The following is a 19,224-nucleotide window of genomic DNA, read 5'->3' on the forward strand; positions in this document are numbered from 1 at the left end:
TTATAAAGCTAGCTAGGCCCTGAGTGGCTGTGCTAATGATAAGGCACAACACAGTAAGGGAAAACAGGGTTGTTAAAAAGCAGATGGCTGCTCGGGTCCACAGATGGGATTGATATTGACATGGCTGGAGGTGATGTGCATATTGTAGGTTCTACAAGCAAGTGGAAAGATGTATGTGCTCTAATGAGTCTGGGTGGCGGGGTTGCAGCTGTGTTGGAAGGGGGTTATTTACTCTATACCACCAAAATATTCCTGCAGTCTGAGGGAGACACAGGAGAGGTGCGCAAGGGAGGAGGTGTCGTCTCTGATCCACCAACCGGTAGGAGCACTACTGTACCTACTGTTTATCTGAAAAGAACAGCAGATAATTCAGATATAACTTGAATCATTTGAGTTAGTCCTTGATTTTCAAATTGTTAATTGAATTTGACCTCACTTCAGTTTTCTTTCTTTCTTGGTTTCTACCAGTGATCATGCAGACAGTGGTTGTCCTCCTCATGCTGGCTCTAGTGGAGCTGGGTGTCAGCCAGCGCTACAGCCAGTTCCAGTGGCTGTCCCAGCTGAGAGGGCGGCGGCGATATGCGGGCTGGCAGGCTGAGGATGTGGACTGCCCCCTGGAGTGTGACTGCCCGTCTGCCTACCCTACAGCTATGTACTGTCACGGCCGTAACCTTCAGCATGTCCCCTACGTCCCCTCACACATTAAGTATGCTTACCTGCAGCACAACCAAATCACAAGCATCCAGGATGGAGTGTTTGACAATGCAACTAATTTAGTTTGGGTTGTGCTGTTCAACAACCAGCTTAACTCAGACAAGATTGGCAAGAATGTGTTCAGCAAGCTCAAGAACCTGGACCAGCTCTACTTGGATCACAATGAGCTCACACGTGTGCCACCAAACCTGCCAAAGGCTATCACAACCCTACGACTTGGTCACAACAAGATCTCAAAACTCAGCTCCAACTCTTTCGAGGGGATGATCGACCTCACCACGCTGCAACTCCAGGCTAATGCAATAGAGGACGTAGGAGGTGCGTGTAAGGGACTGAAGTCTCTGACCATGCTGGATATGAGGAAAAACAAGCTCAAGAAAATCCCTGAGAACCTCCCTGAGAGGCTGCAGCAGCTCTACTTGGAGTATAACAACATCGAAAGTGTGCCAGCAGGATTTCTCACCATGTATCCTAAACTGCACTTTGTCCGGTTAGCTCACAACAAGCTGACGGACAAAGGACTTCCCTCCAACGTCTTCAACATCAGCACGCTGGTTGAGCTTGACCTTTCTTTCAATAAACTGGAGAAAATCCCCGTTGTCAGTAGGAACCTGGAGAACCTATATTTACATGCCAATAAGATCAAAGGTATGAATAAGTTTTCTGTTACACATTTGCAGTTTTGATTGTTCTCATTTAAACAATTTCAAAATCATACAGAGTATAAAAGTACAGTGAAGAATACAACCCAAAATGGTTTTGTTTTCTAATACTACTGTCTTCTCATACTGTAGATGCTGCCAGTCCTTTTTTCTGACCCCACTAACATTTTAAATGACATAAACTAAAGCTGTTTCCCTCAGATTTGACTGGCGTAATTGGGTCAGTTGTCGCAGCAGGAAACACACTCTGGTATCAAAACAGGCAGAACCTTTACAAACAAATCTGTAAAATTGGATTGCACAATGAATTGGCAGAAGAAGGAATTTAATTTATCTCAGAGTCAACTTTATAGACAGTTGTTCCCCCTCCGGTTTAAAGCTCCCCAGTCACTTTGTGGGTTTTGAACAACAATTAAATGAAAATCAAAAGTCTACCAGCTCAACCACTTTGTTTATCTAAAGTCCTTGACTTTCAGATTTTGATGTTGACCTCAGCTACATAAACCATATTTTTTGTCCATGCTGTCTCTTGATGTTGGATGTGTCGCCCTTTTTTCTTTTTTTTTTTTTGCCACGCCCATCTGTACGACTCATCTCTGTGGGCGTGGAGACAGAGAACTCTTCACCACTAGATGTCCCCACAGAAAACGTGTATTAGTTTGATGCCAGCATTGAAAGAAGGGATTTTCCAGATTTAAAAGCACATGCCCGTTACAAAATCAATGCAACCAATAAAAAAAAAAACACCACACTGTTAAATAAGAAACAATGCAAACTCAAGGAAACGTTTTAAACACAGGGAACAATTTATGGTCAAAGCATCTCCAAGTGGCTTCTTGAGTAGCTGTTGGAAGAAATGAGAGAATGGACTGAAGCATCTTATTTCTTAATGTCCCAGGAGGAGTTTACAGCAGCTCTGACCATCCTTCACATTTTCCCGTCTGCTTTCTTCCAGAGTTCTCACTGAAGAGTTTCTGCAGAACCGTCGACGTAAGAAACTTCTCCAAACTGAGAGTGCTGCGGTTGGACGCCAACAAGATCAGTGCCAGAGACATTCCAGCTGAGGCTGCCTACTGTTTGCGGCGCGTTGCCTCCATTGATGTGTAGCGCTTCCTGTTTTCTTGCATGTGTGATGCATCACAAGTCATCCACAGAGAAATGTAGGATCTTTTGTTATCCGTGACTCAGTTGGACCAAATTAGTTGAGTCCTCCCCCTCAAAATATATTTTTTTGTAGTTTAAAGCTTCTGTGAGGGCCATTTTTGATATTTTCAAATGATCAAACAGTTCCAGTGTTAGTCAACGGGAAATACCACAGTTGTATAATCACGTATCCAGATGTCGTATGGGTCATAAAAAGCAATAAGAAGAGGCCCCAAGATGGGCTGTCTTTCAACAAACTTATTAGATTATCAGCTCTAGGATTCTGGCAGGATAATCCCCCTTGTGTAAACATACAGGTGATAGCAATTAAAAGTCTTTGCTATGTCGCCCACCAAACATTAACCTCTTCAGAACCTCAAAGAAATGGTGTGAGAATCAGTTTGATCTTTGCCTCCACCGTGTGGTCCTGGATGATAAAACAGAGGTTAAAACAGCAGTTTCATTGAAACATCCCATCTGGTATATACTTTTTTAATGTTTTATCATCATGTTTCTAATTTGTACTTTTATATTTAACTTCTTTGACCACGTTGGTGGTGCGTATATCAGATGAAAACATATGTTTGAAGCTAAAAGTTTATGTGGCGATAATCAGGTTTTTGTTTTATGACTGTATTTTTTAACTATTATCAAGTGTTTTGATTCTTTTTAGTAGTGACTTTTTTTTTTTCAGGACTTTTTTTTTCATAAATAAATATTTCTAGATTTCCTAGTAAGTGTGTATTGTTTTAATTATAACAGAAACACTGTTGTTGAAACAGCTGAAGCTAGTATGTTGATGTTCAATTTTTTCATTTCAAATTAATTTAGTTCAGCTTTTTTCTAAGACTTAGCTGGATAGCTGATACTTAGTAAGTTAGTTTTTTTCCCTCCAGAGAATCCATTATTCTGTATCAAAACCAAATTAAGAAGTATCCACAGTTAATTGTTGTAATCTTCCGTTTCCTCAATTCAAAGGTAAAAGAGGCTGGCAAAGAGAAAAGAGGGTGGCGACTCTTTTGACAGCTCTAACTGGTCTCAGGCAGTTCCCACATATTTATTGTTGAAGACAACTCGCCTTTTCATCTGCCACAGCTGCCTTTAATCCTGTGCAGAAGGACCCTAAATTCAATTACAGGAATACTTTCCTTACTTTGTAATGGAGCGATGTTTTGGGATGAAAAATGGATCACTGCCAGGGCCACAGTAGTTCATAAACTGATAAGCAGTAGCCTGTAAAATTAAGGTTTTAACAAAATATGTGAAATCACAGCCCTACCGCACATGGTTCTCCAGAGGCTGTGAGGTAGGGCTTATTTTTTCTTTCTCTCTCCCTGCTTCCTACACTGACTTGTTAAAAACAAAACAGCAGCCAACACATATGCACACGATCACATGTGGGAAAGTTTGGACAAGATTTGCTGACATGCTCTTCAGTCAGTCACATGACAAGGTGCAAGGGATTGTTCTCAGACCCTGGCATTATGCAATTTATTATTGTAAAACATAAGGCTGGACTATCCCTGAGCAAACATGAGTGAAAGTCATCAGACCCCCCCCACCTCTCATCCCCCTTCTGCATAAGCATTATCCTGTTTGCCAAAACCACCACGTTCTTCCCTTCATGTGACTTTGTGTTTTTCAAACAGTGGATACTTGATGCATCCAAGATAAATTTCTTCAAGAACATTAACAGCCATCTCATCTTATCATATCTGATCAAACCCTGTCACGCCCTGCATGGTGAAGACACCTCTTGTGAAGCTGCAGCGGCGACTGCTGTGAATCTATCCGGATCAGTATCCACCTCAGCCAATATCAGCAAACCCAGTGTGAGTGACCGTCAACAGAACATACCCCAGGGTAGATGTGTTAACATTCATACTGTTTTGCAATAAAACTGAATACAAATCATCGATCATTCCTTTTTAAAACTAGCAGCTTGGACATTATACACTGATCTGCATTCTCAAATCAGTGGGAAACACTGTTTTTGCATGAATAAAAACATTTAAGAGTCCTCATAAAAGAGTTAAATGAGTACAGCTGTAAAGTGGCATGAATCTTTTAATGAGACCATTACCTGCTCTTTAGATGTGATTTTACGATGTTCACATATCAATGCACTGCTAGCTGGACTGCATCTTATTTTGCAATATCACTATTAATATAACTTTTATTATCAGTACAGTGATTGAATAACATCAAACTAATAAATAACTTGAAGTGTTCTGCAAACATCATTATGAACATTTGGTTAAATGGTAGCAAATGGAGAAACATTATCCAACATACATAACTAGTGTAAAAATAAAACTTTTTTTAGTGGAAGATATCTGCAGTAGATAACGCATAAACATTATATACATAGCATGGTTCTCAAAATAAGGTCTGTCTCTGCTCTCTGTCAAAGGTAAGCTTCTGATTAAATAGGTGAGCATGATAAGTTGCACAGATATGGAAACTTGTTCATGATGGGTAAAATGTACAGCTTCACATGTGCTCTGTCTGCTGCTGCAGGGATGCGCTCTTTACTGCCTGTAGGGAAGGAGAATAACACATAAAATGTAAAGATGTATGTGATGTGCCGTCATACTTTACATTGAAGCAGACACAGGTGTTTCTTTAATAGGTTCTGGCTCTGGATGTTTCACCATCTATAACACTTTTATATAGGAGAGGACACTCACACTATTGTAGCTCCATCTCCATGTCCTGGAGGTCTCTGCTTTGATCCAGATGACAGAGGTATGCGTTAGTCCATAAAACACAAAGGGGATCGGTTGTTTTAAACTGTAAATGTTGATGTGTTCTTACCTTGAGTTTGTGTATGATATCGATCTGTGTGAGCTGTGGTTCTTCTGTTTGGAAAGAGAAAAGAGTATGACAATAAAATCAGAAGGCCACATATGGTGAGAGCTATGGAGGTGATGTTAAGGTACAAGCACCTCATTTCACGTGTGATAAAAACACTGAACTACTCTGAAACAATGTGTCAGGGTTTCTGTGTGATGACAGGGTACAAGGCTGGTGTGGAAGGTGTTAAAGCAACATACTTGTTATGTCAGAATATAGATGTAAAGTTGACAGAGCAGCAGAAACAACAATGAAAGAAGTAAGAATATTTTTAACATATTTTCACCAAGAATATGTATCTTGTGTTTTGCTTTATACAATAATCCTAAAAATCTTATCAGGGGCCCTTCAAATTTGCAGCAGCTGAGCTGTTCAGAGTTTAAATCAACACTTTGGGTTAAGTTACACTTAAAAGTCCTCAGAAATGTGATGTTTACATTGTTTGGTAATCCCCCTGTAGACAAAGCAAAGCTAGCTCCTTGTTCTCAGCTAGCAGGTGGCAACAGAGGTGGGTCACAGGTCAGTTACGAAAGGAACCTGGCCAAAAGCTGTCCTCTGGAGGGAAAACAGAGCAGCAGAGATGGGAATTCAAAGCCTTTTGAAAGAGACCATCGGTTTTGTACTAAAGGGAGCCGTATGTTTGGCTCAGGTTTAAATCTTCACGCACTTACAGACTTGGCTATGGTGAAGCGTGGATATCAAGTCTGTCCTATTGCCTCTCCTCAGAAAAAATGCAGATGGACGGAGCTCTTGCATGTGTCAGAGACAGGTTCAAAATTTACAGCTAAGTTGTAGCTGTGAACTCACTCACAGGCCTTGAGTTGTAGCAACATATACATTACATCAAAGTGCAGAACCCCCACTAACTGTTTCTGCACGCACTCTAAATCCAACCACAACCTTTTTGGACAGGGATACGTTTCCCATAGAGATTGTAATTACGCAGCTCATTCAGCTAACAGCCATGAAAAATTTGGGGAAATGAACAGGATTTAGGCTTTTTAAAATGGCATGACATAACCCTGTACCACTCTTCACAGTACCATGAAGAATTAGAGCCACTCACTTGCGCTGACTCCACAGGGTCTAAAGTTAATATTTACAGAAATGCAACTGCCCCAAGTTGTGCATCTATCCTCATACTGTTCACTTCCTTTCACAGCATTATGAGTCCTTTCATCCTGTTGTAGTCACACATGCTCACTGAGAAAACAGATGATGTTAATTAAAGTCAGAAGGGAGTTTAGTACATCAGCCTTAAAGGGAGTTAGTCAGCGGGGCAACATTTGCTCAAACACTGTGGCAAAAAGGCGAGACAGGAAATAAAGTGATACAGGCAAAAGCTACGGACAAAAAGCCTCGCCAAAGGCTACAGTACAAGCAGCCTCCCATTGGTGGAGGATGATTCTCTTTATTTAAGCCTTCTACCGGTGTTCATGCAGTCACTGCCAGAAATACAGAGCCTCAGAAACTTTGGTGTAAGGGGGTCTCAACAGGGTCTTGTTCTCACCCTGAAAAAGTCATCCCCACCTTCCGCCCAATCTTTTCAAAATAAAAGCCCCAACTAAACAAATGTAGGGATATCAGATTGCTATTTGGATAACTGATATGTACAATTATACATAACGATTGCTTCTGATTTGGGCTGTCTCTCAGATGGCGCACACTTACATTTAGTGCACTGTGTACACTATACACCTACTAGAACAGTGCACAAAATCTTACAGATTAGTGAAGTCCCAAATTAAATGCTGCAGCTCCACACTTAATGCATACTAGGATCACATTTCACAACTGTTCACAGCTGTTCTTCTGTTATTCATTAAAGCTGCTGTGAGGAGGATCTGTTTCATTGGACTGTCTCGCCACCTTCTGGCCTGGAGTCTCACGCACACTGTTGAAAAAATGTGACTTCAAACCAGGCGTGTGTTTGTTTTGGAACTGATTTTCTTTGCTTAAGACAACTTTTTACCAGATTCAACGCGACAAGGTAAGGTATTTATCAGTACAGTTACATAGCGCTGTTCTTTGGAGTGTGACAACAAGCAAACATAAGTGTGTACTGTACGTCAGTAGCCGGCTATATGTAGCGCTGCTAGTAGCCCAGTGCTACGACTTATCCAGAAGCCAACGTGTCAACAAGCAAACTGTCAGACTGCACAGTAGTTTAACAGCCATGCATAGGTAATGTGTAATGTTTGTGAATCCTGGTTATCTACCAAGCAAGGCTAACGTAACCTCAGTCTTCAATTTATTGAAGAGTTTGAATAGAGCACTGCAGAATAGCTGCTGCACGTGGGCTGGAATGGACATTATCACAAACAACTTAGCCCTTTTAGCCTTTAGCTTAGGCTGTATCACTCTCCTGTTTAGCTTTCCTCTGCTCTTCTTTCCTTTTTGTGTCTCACAGTTGGACTGCTGTGTCCACCATCACTACAAAATTAACCACAAAAATTGTTTTCAAGCAGAGAAAAACTAGCTGTCTCTTCTCACTTCTAAACTTTGTCAGCCGGTGTGACCTGATCGGAAAGCCACAAAGAAGCTATAAAGAAGCTATAAAGAAGCTATAAATCTCATTTTAAAGTGTGGATTACGAGCGGGCATATATCTAGAACAGTGTTTCTCAAATTTTTTCATACCAAGGACCACTTATCCCCCCAGAAATATCTTGCGGACCACTACAAGCTAAATAGCCCGAGAACAACTCCCCAGAGAACAAACTGATGTACTATAAACTCAAATCATACATGTTACAACTTGCTAGGGTTGCAACTAACAATTATTTTGAAAATAGATTACTATGCCAATTATTTTTACGATGAAACCATACATTTAATTTCTTCAATTCCCTTTATTCAGAACAAGTATTTTTCACAATGATAGTGACTAAAGCAAAAAAGTGCACTTAGTCCCTCATAGTTTGGTGGGGCTTTTTTTTCTTGTTTTTTTTTTTTTTTTTTTTTTTTGGAATGAGGGAGAAAATGGACCTAAAAATCTAAGTATAACTACATTACTGATATAGTATTCCATAATTATTAAAATTTCCAGTATTTAAATACATAAGTACTGAGATTAGATTCAATTACTCAATGCTTTTATGGACCAATTTTTGTAGATTTTATCAATATGTGTAGCAGCTGAACAACTCGCCCCCACCCCCTCTTTTTATCCGAGTGTCCCATTAAAAAAAAACACAATTTCCCTCACGGTTGTTGCGGACCACTGGGGGCACTGGCGGACCACCAGTGGTCCACGGACCACAATTTGAGAAACACTGATCTAGAAGAAAGATTTTTTCAAGAACACTTTCAAACTCCTCACAGCCCCTTTAACTGCAATCATCAACTATTATTTAATCCATTTCCACCCCTTTCCATACTTAGCCAATATTGCAACCATTGAGTGTGAGAAGTGTCCAGGGTTACACAGTCAAATTTCCGACCAGTTTGAGAAATCACAGTGCACTACGTTTTCCTATACTGTCAGCATATGTCAGCGTAGTTAGCACTCATGCACTAAAAATAGTGAGTGTAGGTGCAGCCTTGATCTTTGCTTCTTGTTGTACGCATAGACTGCCTATAGAGTGGACAGTGTGGCATCATCACTTATCATTGTATGGTTTTGAAGCCAAAATACCCCCGTCACAGGCGCCACCATTGTAGCAGTTTGCAGCCAGAGTCTGCGCAGTAGAGACAATGAGGGATTCTGGGAGAATCTGAGTGGAGCTGGGTGACAAAAATAATACTTTTTTTCTTTTCTTGCAAGAGTCTAATCACTTCTTGACCCTACCTCCCAACATGTTTTACAATCCCCCCCAAAAATTTACAAGAACGGCATCTGTCAATCATCGTTAAACGTTATGTAAAACCTCATTCTTAACCTCGTATAACCAATGAAAACGAAACTTTTCAGAAAAAAGAGGACTTGAATACAAGACAGCCAAATTATATCTTCAAATCACCACAACAATCGGATGTGAGAAAGTTTCTATTTTTTTAAAGTTTGACCACAGCCCATCTGGAATGGCTGAGAAGCTGGATTTTTTAACCTATACTGCAGCCAGTCACCAGGGGGAGCAGTTTTTGTGGAGACCTCACTTCGACCCTAGCAAGCGTCCATTTTTTTTTACAGTCTATGGTTGTACGTCATTTAGCGTAGCGATTTTTGGAGGATTACAGATAAATCACTCTAACAGTTGCCTGTTGAGAGGTGACATAACTTTGAGCTAATTTGTTAGAGACAAATGAGCGACTGCACGATATTGAGCGAAACAACCCCTGAGTGCTAATTTTAGTAACAAAGATGCTAACAGGGTGTTTACAGGACAGTAACAAAAAATGTGCTTTAAACTTGTCAGAACAACAGGTTAGATGTTTGTTTGAATGTGTACTTTGTATTTCTGTTGGTGTCATAGTGTTTTATATGATATTTCTACCATTTTCAACCAATTAAAGAATCACTCCCATTAAATTGCCAAATGGTGTAACCATAAAAGCATGACACTTATTAAGTAATTCACCTTCCTGAGAGTTATGTAAGTGTACTGATGAAATGAATTATTTGTAATAAAATATAATCTCAGTGTACATTTAAAATATTTAATTTCTAAATTTAATAATACAGTATTTGTTGTACTGAACAAGCCAGTATGCCTTGATCAACAATGTTTTCTCTCTATTTTGGGGTCTGCTTGTTAAAAATCATGTAAAATTTCATTTTACTGTCTGTCTCAGACTTCTCAAATCAGATTCATAGTAACATTTTTGTACAAAATCAGATTTTTATTAAAAAATTGGTTACACCAGCTAGCCAAATCCTCAGCTAATGAAGAGGACTGTTCGACCAAAATTGAATGTTTCAGTTGAATGCTCTGTGTAACCAAGTCTTTTTGAAGTTTCGTAATTACTTTATTATTATTGTGGGCTGTTTTGCCAATAACCTTGAGCCAACTGTGAGTAAGACTGCACTCTGAACAACAGGATCAATTCATAACAGCAAATTAAAGAAAGTCTCCTCTTTCTTTTATTTACATGAGCTTGCTGTGAGGTTCTTTGATAATTTTCTAAGTCACATGTGAAGTCTGTTGTGTTTTCTTAAGAGAAATAAAACTAAAACAGCATCTGACCAACCAAATTCTTGTAAACCACAGGCCTAACACCCCCACTTAAAAGTTTGCCACTTGTGCAGAGCTCTTACTCAGTTGAATGCAGAGTCGCTGACGTAAGTGTCCCTCATTTCTGGTTTGGTGTGCAAACATGGACACATCCCCTGCCTCCCTTGTGATGCCATTCAGCACGCTTGTTAAAGCACTTAACACAATGCAGCGCTTAATTTTTCAGCTGCGTCACATTCGCAGTTTGCATGTTCTTACAGGCGGTTATGCCCCTCACAGCACATATGCAACAAATATACAGTACATATGGCATAGGCTTGTGTAACTGATTGGCACTGGAAATAAAGTATTATGCTGTGGCCGCCAAATGCCTTGTACATGTGTACGTGTGTTGGCGGAGTTTGGAATACAAATTGAATCTAGGTTATGAAATGTGACAAAAGGAAACACTAAAAACAAATGTAGAGTAGCTTTTGTACCACTCAAGCCCCTCAAGAAAAAATATTTTTAAAAAAGTATAAAACTTTTTCCAGATTCCCTTTATAGCACATAAGCCTTTGAGGAGTTCAGTCTCATGCAAATATGCTTCCAATTCCCACAGATCAAATATTAAATTAGCCTCCCATGTCTAAATTCAGACTCAAAACAACTCAACTTGTGCCAAAATCAAATCAACTTGTAAGCTGTACAAGAGCTATTAACAAATTGGTGCTTTATAGAAGACATATTTGTACCAGCATGTGGTTAGTTAAGCTTTTGTTTATGGGGTTTTCAGGTTTTTAGCCTAACTGTCCAATGTTTTCTTTCAATAATGAAAACAAAATATAAAGGTCTAGTGGAATGCATGTTTTTAGAAGATGCTGAATGATTCTTAAATGATATTAAAGTTGGGAATTGGGGGGAATGAATGACAAAAACTTAAGATTTAGAGACTCAACAGGTCGAAATATCTGGGAATCAAAATTTACTTTCAAATAAAACCAAAACCTGAGGATGCAAACAGTCTTGATTGGCTTCAAATAGCTTTACACATTTTGTGCGTTCACTGTTGCAAAACAGTACTTTTGCCTGCATCCGCCTCCACCGTGTTTTGTTCTTCTCAGTATTTGCCAGCGAGGGAGGGCTGGTCTTTCTGTAAGAGGGAGTTCCCCTGAGGACGCAGCCAAGTGGCCGAGGCCTTCTTTATTGCAATATGATAGAAATGCATAGCTAGAGAGAGCGCATGTGATTTCATAATCAACAAAACAGAAGTGTTGGTACCTTTTGTGAGATGAGACAGTAGAGAGTGAGGATGAACAGCAGTCCTCCGCAGATGGAGGCGATGATAAATCCAAGCTTGTACAGGTCTCTGTCTGTCCTTCTGTGTGAGGCCTTCTCTGAGTTGCTACTGTAACTTTCTGTAGAAAAGGACACGTGATATGTAATCTCTGGGGCCTCAGACATCTGTAGAATTCATCAGAGAACTTTCCAGAAGATAAAATTCCCACCAGTTAAATGTTCTGTGGGTGACTCTGTAAACAGCTCTGTCGTGGAGCCAAAGCTTTCTGTGTATTCTTGCTGGCAGTGCCAATCTACCGGTGCATCTCTTGTCGTCACCAGCTCCCAGTAAGCAGACAACACCTCTGAGGCCTTCTGGAGCGCCTCGGACGGAGACCCTCGGTACAGCATCTCAAAACTTTCTGGCTTATCCTGCAGCAGAATCCCAGAAAATACCTTAAATGTTTTGCAGACCTATCAGCTCATCCTTGGCAGCTTTTCTCAGTGCATATTTCTCTGCTGGCGTTTGGCATAACCGCCCAGAATCCCACACTCACCTCCACCTCCTCATTGATCTGAGGGACACATTTCTGGGAGTAGATGTTGAGGATGAGCGCCCTCAGGGACTGAACGTAGCCGTCATTGACTGAACCCCGACTGTATTTGAAATGGGTGGTGAGGAGCTCCAGTATCCACGGTAAAGCAGCTTTAACAAAGCAACATTTACTCTGCAGGAAATCAGGGTGTTAGGTCATTAACATTACACGTGATTCAGATCATGGAAAGTTTTAATCAAAGGCTTGGGAGGGAAACAGCCCTATAAAACAAATGTTACCTTACCAAACTCCTCCGCTCTGTGAACGTGTAGGTGATGGAGCACCCACTTCTTAACTGGTTATCCATCTGCAGAGGCAACAACAGAAAGTCTTCATCCTCTGAGCGAAGAGCTGTTTTGAATCCAACAGCACTGGTTTTCATAATGTTTCAACACCTACCAGATGCCTGACTATTAGCAGGTGCTCCCTAGTGATGGAGTGTCTGCATGGACCAGGAATCTCAGTCATAGTCAGAGGGAAGCTCAGGAACATAAGCACACACAGACACTTAACCTGCAACTGATACAGCCAAACACAATCTTTACAGATCTGCAAAGAGGAGCTTAAGCACAAACACAGACAGATATGTATTCAGCAGGGAAGGTCATGCAGACATATATGCCAAAATTAAAACTCCACAAACTCAACCACAGAGACATAAAGGGCGCATAGGCATCCTTAACCATTTCAATATGAATGCCCTCGAAATAGTAGCCTCTGTCTGATTCAGCTTTCCACACTAACCTGTCATCAAGAGCGTTCTCTTATAAATTATTTTACAAGGAAAACAAAGTTCAAAGCAAACACAACGGAATTTCCTCTCCAATGGGCCAAAAGCTGTTTTACAGTATATGCAACTGAGCTCCTCCATCCAAGAGTGCTTCTTACAATGTTTTCACCAAGTTCAACTTAACACGAAAAGCTGCTCAGTTACATCAACAACAGCACCTCCTCTGTGCCTCCTCTGCGCAAAATGTTTATTATTCATTTGCAGCACAGCGTCTCGTATCAAGTATCAGCTTTTTGCTGCGACACATCCAGTAGCAGAGGTTTAACTGTGCCTGACCTCAAAGGAACTTAAGCTGGTAAGCGATTGGTTCCACTTCTGGTCAAATAGTGCCCTCTACCATGAAAGCATGGCCTGAGCATCATACATCGACTTGAATGATGCCTGCTGTCAAGCACCTTTTGGCAACTAGTACAGTGAAATGGGCTCCAGATGGACCTTCACTGAGGATTAAAAGATGCGTTACAAGCATATGTTTTTCACACTGCAGGCTAAATGTCTGCCCAAAGCGGTATGCCTTCGTAATCGCCCTTTTGACTCACTTGACCCCTGCTTTTGCAACAGTCAAGACAGATGTCAGGGCAAGACTAAACTGAAACAATAAGACATGATTTATCTGTTTCCTTCTAGGCTTCTGAGACACATTAAGACACAAAGGACAATTCTTTGAGCCACAAGAGACTGCTTGTATCCCTTTCATTATTTGTTGCCTGTTCCTCATATTACTTAGAGCCGTAAAGTTTAACTCTTTAGGACACATCAACTTCATGCACTCTCTCCCCCAAAAAAGATCCCTCTCGTGATTCCCCGTGAATCTTGGCTGAACAAAATGTGCATGCAGATTTATTGCTGGGACTTGAAGGAAAGGAGAGAATCTTGCGACACCATAAATTGAAGCATAAAAGCGAAGAAAAAAAGTAACAAACTGTTGAATTTTTTATTTGAAACAGTGAAGATGGCAACAAAAGTGATTCTGAAACTAAAACAAGATGCCTTGGTGTGAGTTGAAAGACCGTCATACCAGACTGCTATTAAGAACCCACTCAATAACTGATGATGAAACATAATCAAATTAATGTAATCTAATCAAGCTATTAATGTGACTGCTATGTGGCAAATGCAGGAGCACATGATGCAAATGTCACCTGTCACATGATTGTTTTTCTCCATGCTGTCTATGATATCTGAATGTAGGTCAGCAATCTCCACAATCAAGCAAAAACAACTTTATCCACACGCCAAACATGCACAGGTCTGTTTCAGCATTGCTCTGCTTGAGATGTTTTGGGAGCATTTCTTTTTCTGCAGAGGTTGTAAAAGAGTTCTCACCTACCTTTACTTTGCTCTGAATCAGGGTTGACACAAGGATGGTCATCTGGTACGTGTTTGACAATGGAAAACACCAGACTCCTCTGTCACATACATTGAAGCAAACAGATCCTTGTCATATATTCAGTTCCACTCCACAGAAAGGAATTTGCTGTTGAGTAAATATGCCACTTAGTCATGTGGCATTGTTCCTCAGTGCATCGTCTGACGTGCTCCTTCTGCACGGAGTGAGTTCAAAAGCAGACTAACTGTTTGAGCTGACAGACGGCCCTTTTTAAAGACCTCCCACCTCTCTTCTGTATGACAACTCGACGTCCTGTGTCGCTGCAGATGTCTTGTGACAAACAGTTTTTTAAGTTTTAGTTTGATTTAAAATTTTGTTTGTTTGTTTGTCCAATATCTTAAGTCAAAATCCACTTCAGGAATAAGCAAGAAAAACAGCCCAAAAAAGCTCGTGGGAGTCTGGAGGTTCTGATAACATCTGTTCCTGTTCTTGAAAGTCTGTAGCACTGAAAAAGAACTTGCGTTTAAACACTGATCCATACATGAACTCCCGGAATAATCATTTAAGCAGGGGCAGTTCAACCTTGTTTTCCTCTGGAGAATAAATCCTGTGATCAAGTGGACCCACTGGGTGAGAAAAATAAGATGCAGTCATCGCTCAGAGGGAAGATCTCCTCCTCACTGTGGGGGTCTCCAGAGGTTGTCCGAGAGTGCAGATGTTCCATGCTGCTTAAGGAATCCTAAACCTTTTTTTTTTTTTTTTTTCATATTTCAACGTCACGTTGCAATGAAAGAAATTCAGGGTTTTTTTGGGACAGTGGGTGTGTCGCCTGCTACTATTTCTAAGACCTAACCTAACCCTGGCGAGAGACACATAAACGCTCTTATGGGCGATGCTTGATGGGGAATTTGTCTCATAACAGATCGACAGACTCGAAAGGAGGGGAAAGAAAACACACATTTGGCCTGGAATCTATTAACACAGGAAGTGAATTCTCACACATGGCATTATGAACACATTGTAAAGTCATGTTTCAAAGTCATTTATTGCTTTCGTACTGCTAGGTTTGCCGTTTTTATTGGGATGCAGCAGTGGGATGCAGGTTTATACATTTATTCAAGTGCCATGGCATTGGGGGAGCTGTGTTTTCTTGAATGTTTCTTATTTGTGCTTCCATTGTGTTTCACTGCTGACTCTGGCTTATTTATCTGACAGCTGTATTTGCTTTGCAAAGCAACCTTTTACACACAAGACTTGGTATCCATGAAAAACTAAATATGAAACATCTCAAAGATATGCAACAGGATGCAAAGGGGTAAAAATGTTCTCCCCCTGTGACAGCTAAAACATTTAGCGTTGTCCCAAGATTTGAGCTCTGATAACATAAATCGAATCACCTCATTCAATTACAGTCATAGCACCAGTGGGGGTTTTTTTTGTTGGTTTAAAACTGCAGAATTTAAATACAGAACTCACAGTCAACCTTTTTGTAATTTTTGCCAAATGGGTAGGACATTTTGTGCCACATGCACAGATACATGATTGATGTTAATGCTAACACAGTGTAACAGTAGCATCTCTGTAAAAGAGTCTTGATGTAACTCAGTAATGTGTTTATAAAAGGGCAAATGTCAGCAACATTAAGTTTGACGGCACTAACCACTATAGGCCATTCAATAAACCGGGCTGTTGCTGCAAAATCGCCTGGAGAGTTGAAGTTATAAAGTTTAGCTTTAACAGCAAAGTCTGGTAATCTGTATTTGTTTTCCATCTGTTTACAAATTTCAGTTGAAGCACCAATCCAAACATTAATGAAGCCTGACTACCAAATATGTTGTCAATACTTTATATGGTCTAAGACAGTTACCATAACCCCTTTTGAAAATACTTAATGGCCCAAAACAACCAATTAGTCTAATATTGGTGTCCCTCTTTATAGGCAAGCCTTTTCTGGAAATAACTACCAGATTGGGTGCAGTAAGTCTCTGTAATGCGAATGTTTACTTAACTTGATCCTTAATGTTCTTTTCTTTTATGCAGTAAACCAGAGTTTTTCCAAACTAGTGTCTCAGGCAACATAAATTCACTGGCACGCCAGTGGTGATGTTTTTTTTTATTTTATTTATTTTTTTTTTTTTAAATTTACTGGCATTGGTTGCTTGGCGTTCAAATCCCCACCTCAGCCGATGGGCCTTTCTGTGTGGAGTTTGCATGTTCTCCCCGTGCATGCGTGGGTTCTCTCCAGGTACTCTGGCTTCCTCCCACAGTCCAAAAACATGCTCATCAGGTTAATTTGTCACTTGAAATTGTCAGTAGGCGTGAGTGTGTGAGTGAATGGTTGGCTGTCTCTATGTGTCAGCCCTGCGATTGACTGGCAACCAGTCCAGGGTGTACCCCGCCTCTCGCCCAATGACAGCTGGAATAGGGTCCAGCCACCCGCGACCCTGAACAGGACAAGCGGCATAGAAAATGGATGGATGGATGGTTCCTTTGCCAGTGCTGAAGACTGGAGCCAGTTAGTCCACTGAATGAACAGTAAGCACTGACAAGCTGTCATGAAAACACACAGCATCTCAAGGAAAGGAAGGCCTGAAAGTGATGGGTTTTGGTCTTTTTTTTTTATCAGATTCACTGACTGTAAATACAATAGCTTCGGTCTTAACATCTTTGGAGTGTTCTGAAACAAACTGATTTAAGTGTGACGCTTGATCAGGGCACGAATGGAGCAATGGGAGAGCTGCTGAGCTGTAATGTGCCTCATTTTTTCACATGATCAGCCAAAAGCTTTTCTGACTTCAAGCCTATACAAAAAAAAAACAAAAACAAAAAAAACATGGCAGCAGTGTCTTGGGTTTATATCCAGTATTCAATGCTCATCTGTTTCATATAAGAAGTTTTAATACTTTTACTATTGCTACTTTTGTTTTGATGTGTTTCCTGCTCCATTGCACGAAAAGTCATAAATTCAATTTTTTTGTTCACAATAGTTATCACAGACTCTGAAGGATATATATTCAGCCGACACTGCAGAAAACCAGAGGCAGGTAGACGTTCATGTTTGATATAGGTGGTGAAGATTTCATTATCCCTGTAGAGAAGGCAACGTTAGAAGTCAAGGCAACCGTCTTGTGCACAATCAAATAGAAGGTCTTAGTTTTGGGGAGCATATGGCCTAGCAGTCTAGGTGGAACCCCATGAGGTTTGCCCTCCAGTGGGTGGTCTGGGTTCAAATCCAGCCTGTGGCCTGTTTTCCGCATGCCACTAACTGACCCAACAAATATTCATCATTTGGTCAAAACTAAATCTTTGCTGAAAAGATTCTCCGGCAGGTATCATTTTAAGAGGACATTCACATGGGTAAGAAACCCCGTGGAGAGAAGAGGACCCTGGGAACATATATTGCATGTCCCCAGTGAGTACTCGGCCTCCAAAAAGTTACTAAAATCTGTGGAGATTTTAAAGCACAGTGCCTTAAATCCTCTCCTCTTTTCTCATGTTTGAGTTTATATGAATATTAAGAATCCACAACAGCTCTTAAGACTGCTCTGCAGTGCTTGTTCAATAAATTTAAACAGTGTCTTGTTTAAAATAAGCCTCTCCACTTCTAAGTTTATAACTGATTTAAAAACTTATACCACTTTCATCTTAAACTGAATATCAAAAACAAGAAACAAAAAAAAATGAGTGAGGTGACAAAGCATAAACAAACAGCCAAACTGACTAAACATAAATTCTGCATTTGAGTACCCATAAATTAAAAAAAAAAAAAAAAACATTTTTGCTCTCAATTTTTTTTACACATGATTAAAAAAATATTTTCTAATAAGAATATGTTAGTCGTGTATGTGCCTGGTATTCTTATTTTATTAGCTATAGACTCGGCAAACTGCTGGGGCCATTTCTTACCCAGGGATGTTTCTGCTATGGCCGAAGATAAATTCTGGTCATAAAACAAATTTTACAGAATGAAAAGGATGAAAAATCTCTTTTTTTTTTTTTTAATTAGTTTTGTATTTATTTAGATTGGGGTTTTCACATAAATAGGTGCACGGGTGACTTTAAAGGGGCCAGTGTTTTTCCAGAATAAAGACTCCTTTTCCCATGAGCACTAGCTCCCATTGACATGTAGCGAATTAACAGAGATCAGATCTTCTTTTCAACACTACGTCCCTTTTTCCAAGGCAACTCTTTGCAGGACTTAAAGCAACAGGATAATTTGTAGTTACACTGTTTGAAATGTGACAACAAGCAAACTTTGTAAATTTGTGACTTAGTTTAGGTGCTCTAAGATGGGTCCGTAACTTGTAGTATTGAAAAATATTCATCAAGTCCTACTGGTGCTCATCTACCAACCACAACCTCACCAAGCAAAGCTAACGTCTAGCTTTCTTCTGCTTTTCTGTTCTTTTAATTTATTACAGTTCAGCTCCAGTGTCTACCATTACTACATAGTAAATCCAAGAGATCCTTTTCAGGAGAGAAAAACATAGATTTCTCTTCTCACTGCTAATCTCATTTTAAATTAGCTAGAGGTGACACTTATTAAAGGCCAAACTCAGCTTCCTCTGACGATAATCCTCGAGGTTTGAGCCTTGAATGTTAACCATTTTTATTGTATCAGGAAGATATTAGGGACAATAAGATCTCAGCTCAGAGGCAAAGTAGACTTTCCCCCACTGTCTGCTAGCAACATCAAAAGGAAAGATATGAGAATGATATCACCCTTCTTACTCAACTCTCGGGTAAAAAGTGGATAATTAAAT

General features: G+C 40.2%; 2 protein-coding genes across 3 annotated transcripts; one reads left to right on the forward strand and one right to left on the reverse strand.

Annotated features, from left to right (window-relative positions):
- The first annotated feature begins 473 nt into the window (after positions 1-473).
- fmodb (fibromodulin b) lies at positions 474-2,483 on the forward strand. Its single transcript, XM_074682249.1, has 2 exons — positions 474-1,362; positions 2,332-2,483. The coding sequence occupies exons 1-2, from the start codon at positions 474-476 to the stop codon at positions 2,481-2,483; spliced, it is 1,041 nt and encodes a 346-aa protein (XP_074538350.1).
- Positions 2,484-4,720: 2,237 nt separating this feature from the next.
- Positions 4,721-14,709, reverse strand: csf1b (colony stimulating factor 1b (macrophage)). Of its 2 annotated transcripts, none has more exons than XM_074681997.1 (9): positions 14,462-14,709; positions 12,741-12,860; positions 12,586-12,648; positions 12,303-12,473; positions 11,976-12,177; positions 11,749-11,885; positions 5,337-5,380; positions 5,210-5,244; positions 4,721-5,057 (listed from the first exon to the last, which is right to left on the reverse strand). In XM_074681997.1, the coding sequence occupies exons 1-8, from the start codon at positions 14,501-14,503 to the stop codon at positions 5,211-5,213; spliced, it is 813 nt and encodes a 270-aa protein (XP_074538098.1). In that variant the 5' UTR covers positions 14,504-14,709; the 3' UTR covers positions 4,721-5,057; position 5,210. The 2 variants fall into 2 exon arrangements, with proteins under 2 accessions (XP_074538098.1, XP_074538097.1); XM_074681996.1 differs by having other exon boundaries at positions 4,722-5,057; positions 5,210-5,247.
- Between the last annotated feature and the right edge of the window lie 4,515 nt (positions 14,710-19,224).

This window comes from Halichoeres trimaculatus, unplaced genomic scaffold (assembly GCF_033239565.1).
Source record: "Halichoeres trimaculatus isolate MK-OKI-2021-1 unplaced genomic scaffold, fHalTri1.1 fHalTri1_scaffold_11, whole genome shotgun sequence".
In the NCBI taxonomy this organism is placed as follows: domain Eukaryota; kingdom Metazoa; phylum Chordata; class Actinopteri; order Labriformes; family Labridae; genus Halichoeres; species Halichoeres trimaculatus.

Bases quoted from the DNA above. Each gene is read 5' to 3' on its own strand.
- csf1b (XM_074681996.1), bottom strand. From the start codon at position 14,503: ATGACCATCCTTGTGTCAACCCTGATTCAGAGCAAAGTAAAG. The intron at 12,649-12,740 runs GTAGGTGTTGAA...TTGCCTCTGCAG, and splicing joins TGCTAATAGTCAGGCATCTG to ATGGATAACCAGTTAAGAAG. The intron at 12,474-12,585 runs GTAAGGTAACAT...GATTTCCTGCAG, and splicing joins TCACAGAGCGGAGGAGTTTG to AGTAAATGTTGCTTTGTTAA.
- fmodb (XM_074682249.1), top strand. From the start codon at position 474: ATGCAGACAGTGGTTGTCCTCCTCATGCTGGCTCTAGTGGAGCTGGGT. The intron at 1,363-2,331 runs GTATGAATAAGT...GCTTTCTTCCAG, and splicing joins ACATGCCAATAAGATCAAAG to AGTTCTCACTGAAGAGTTTC.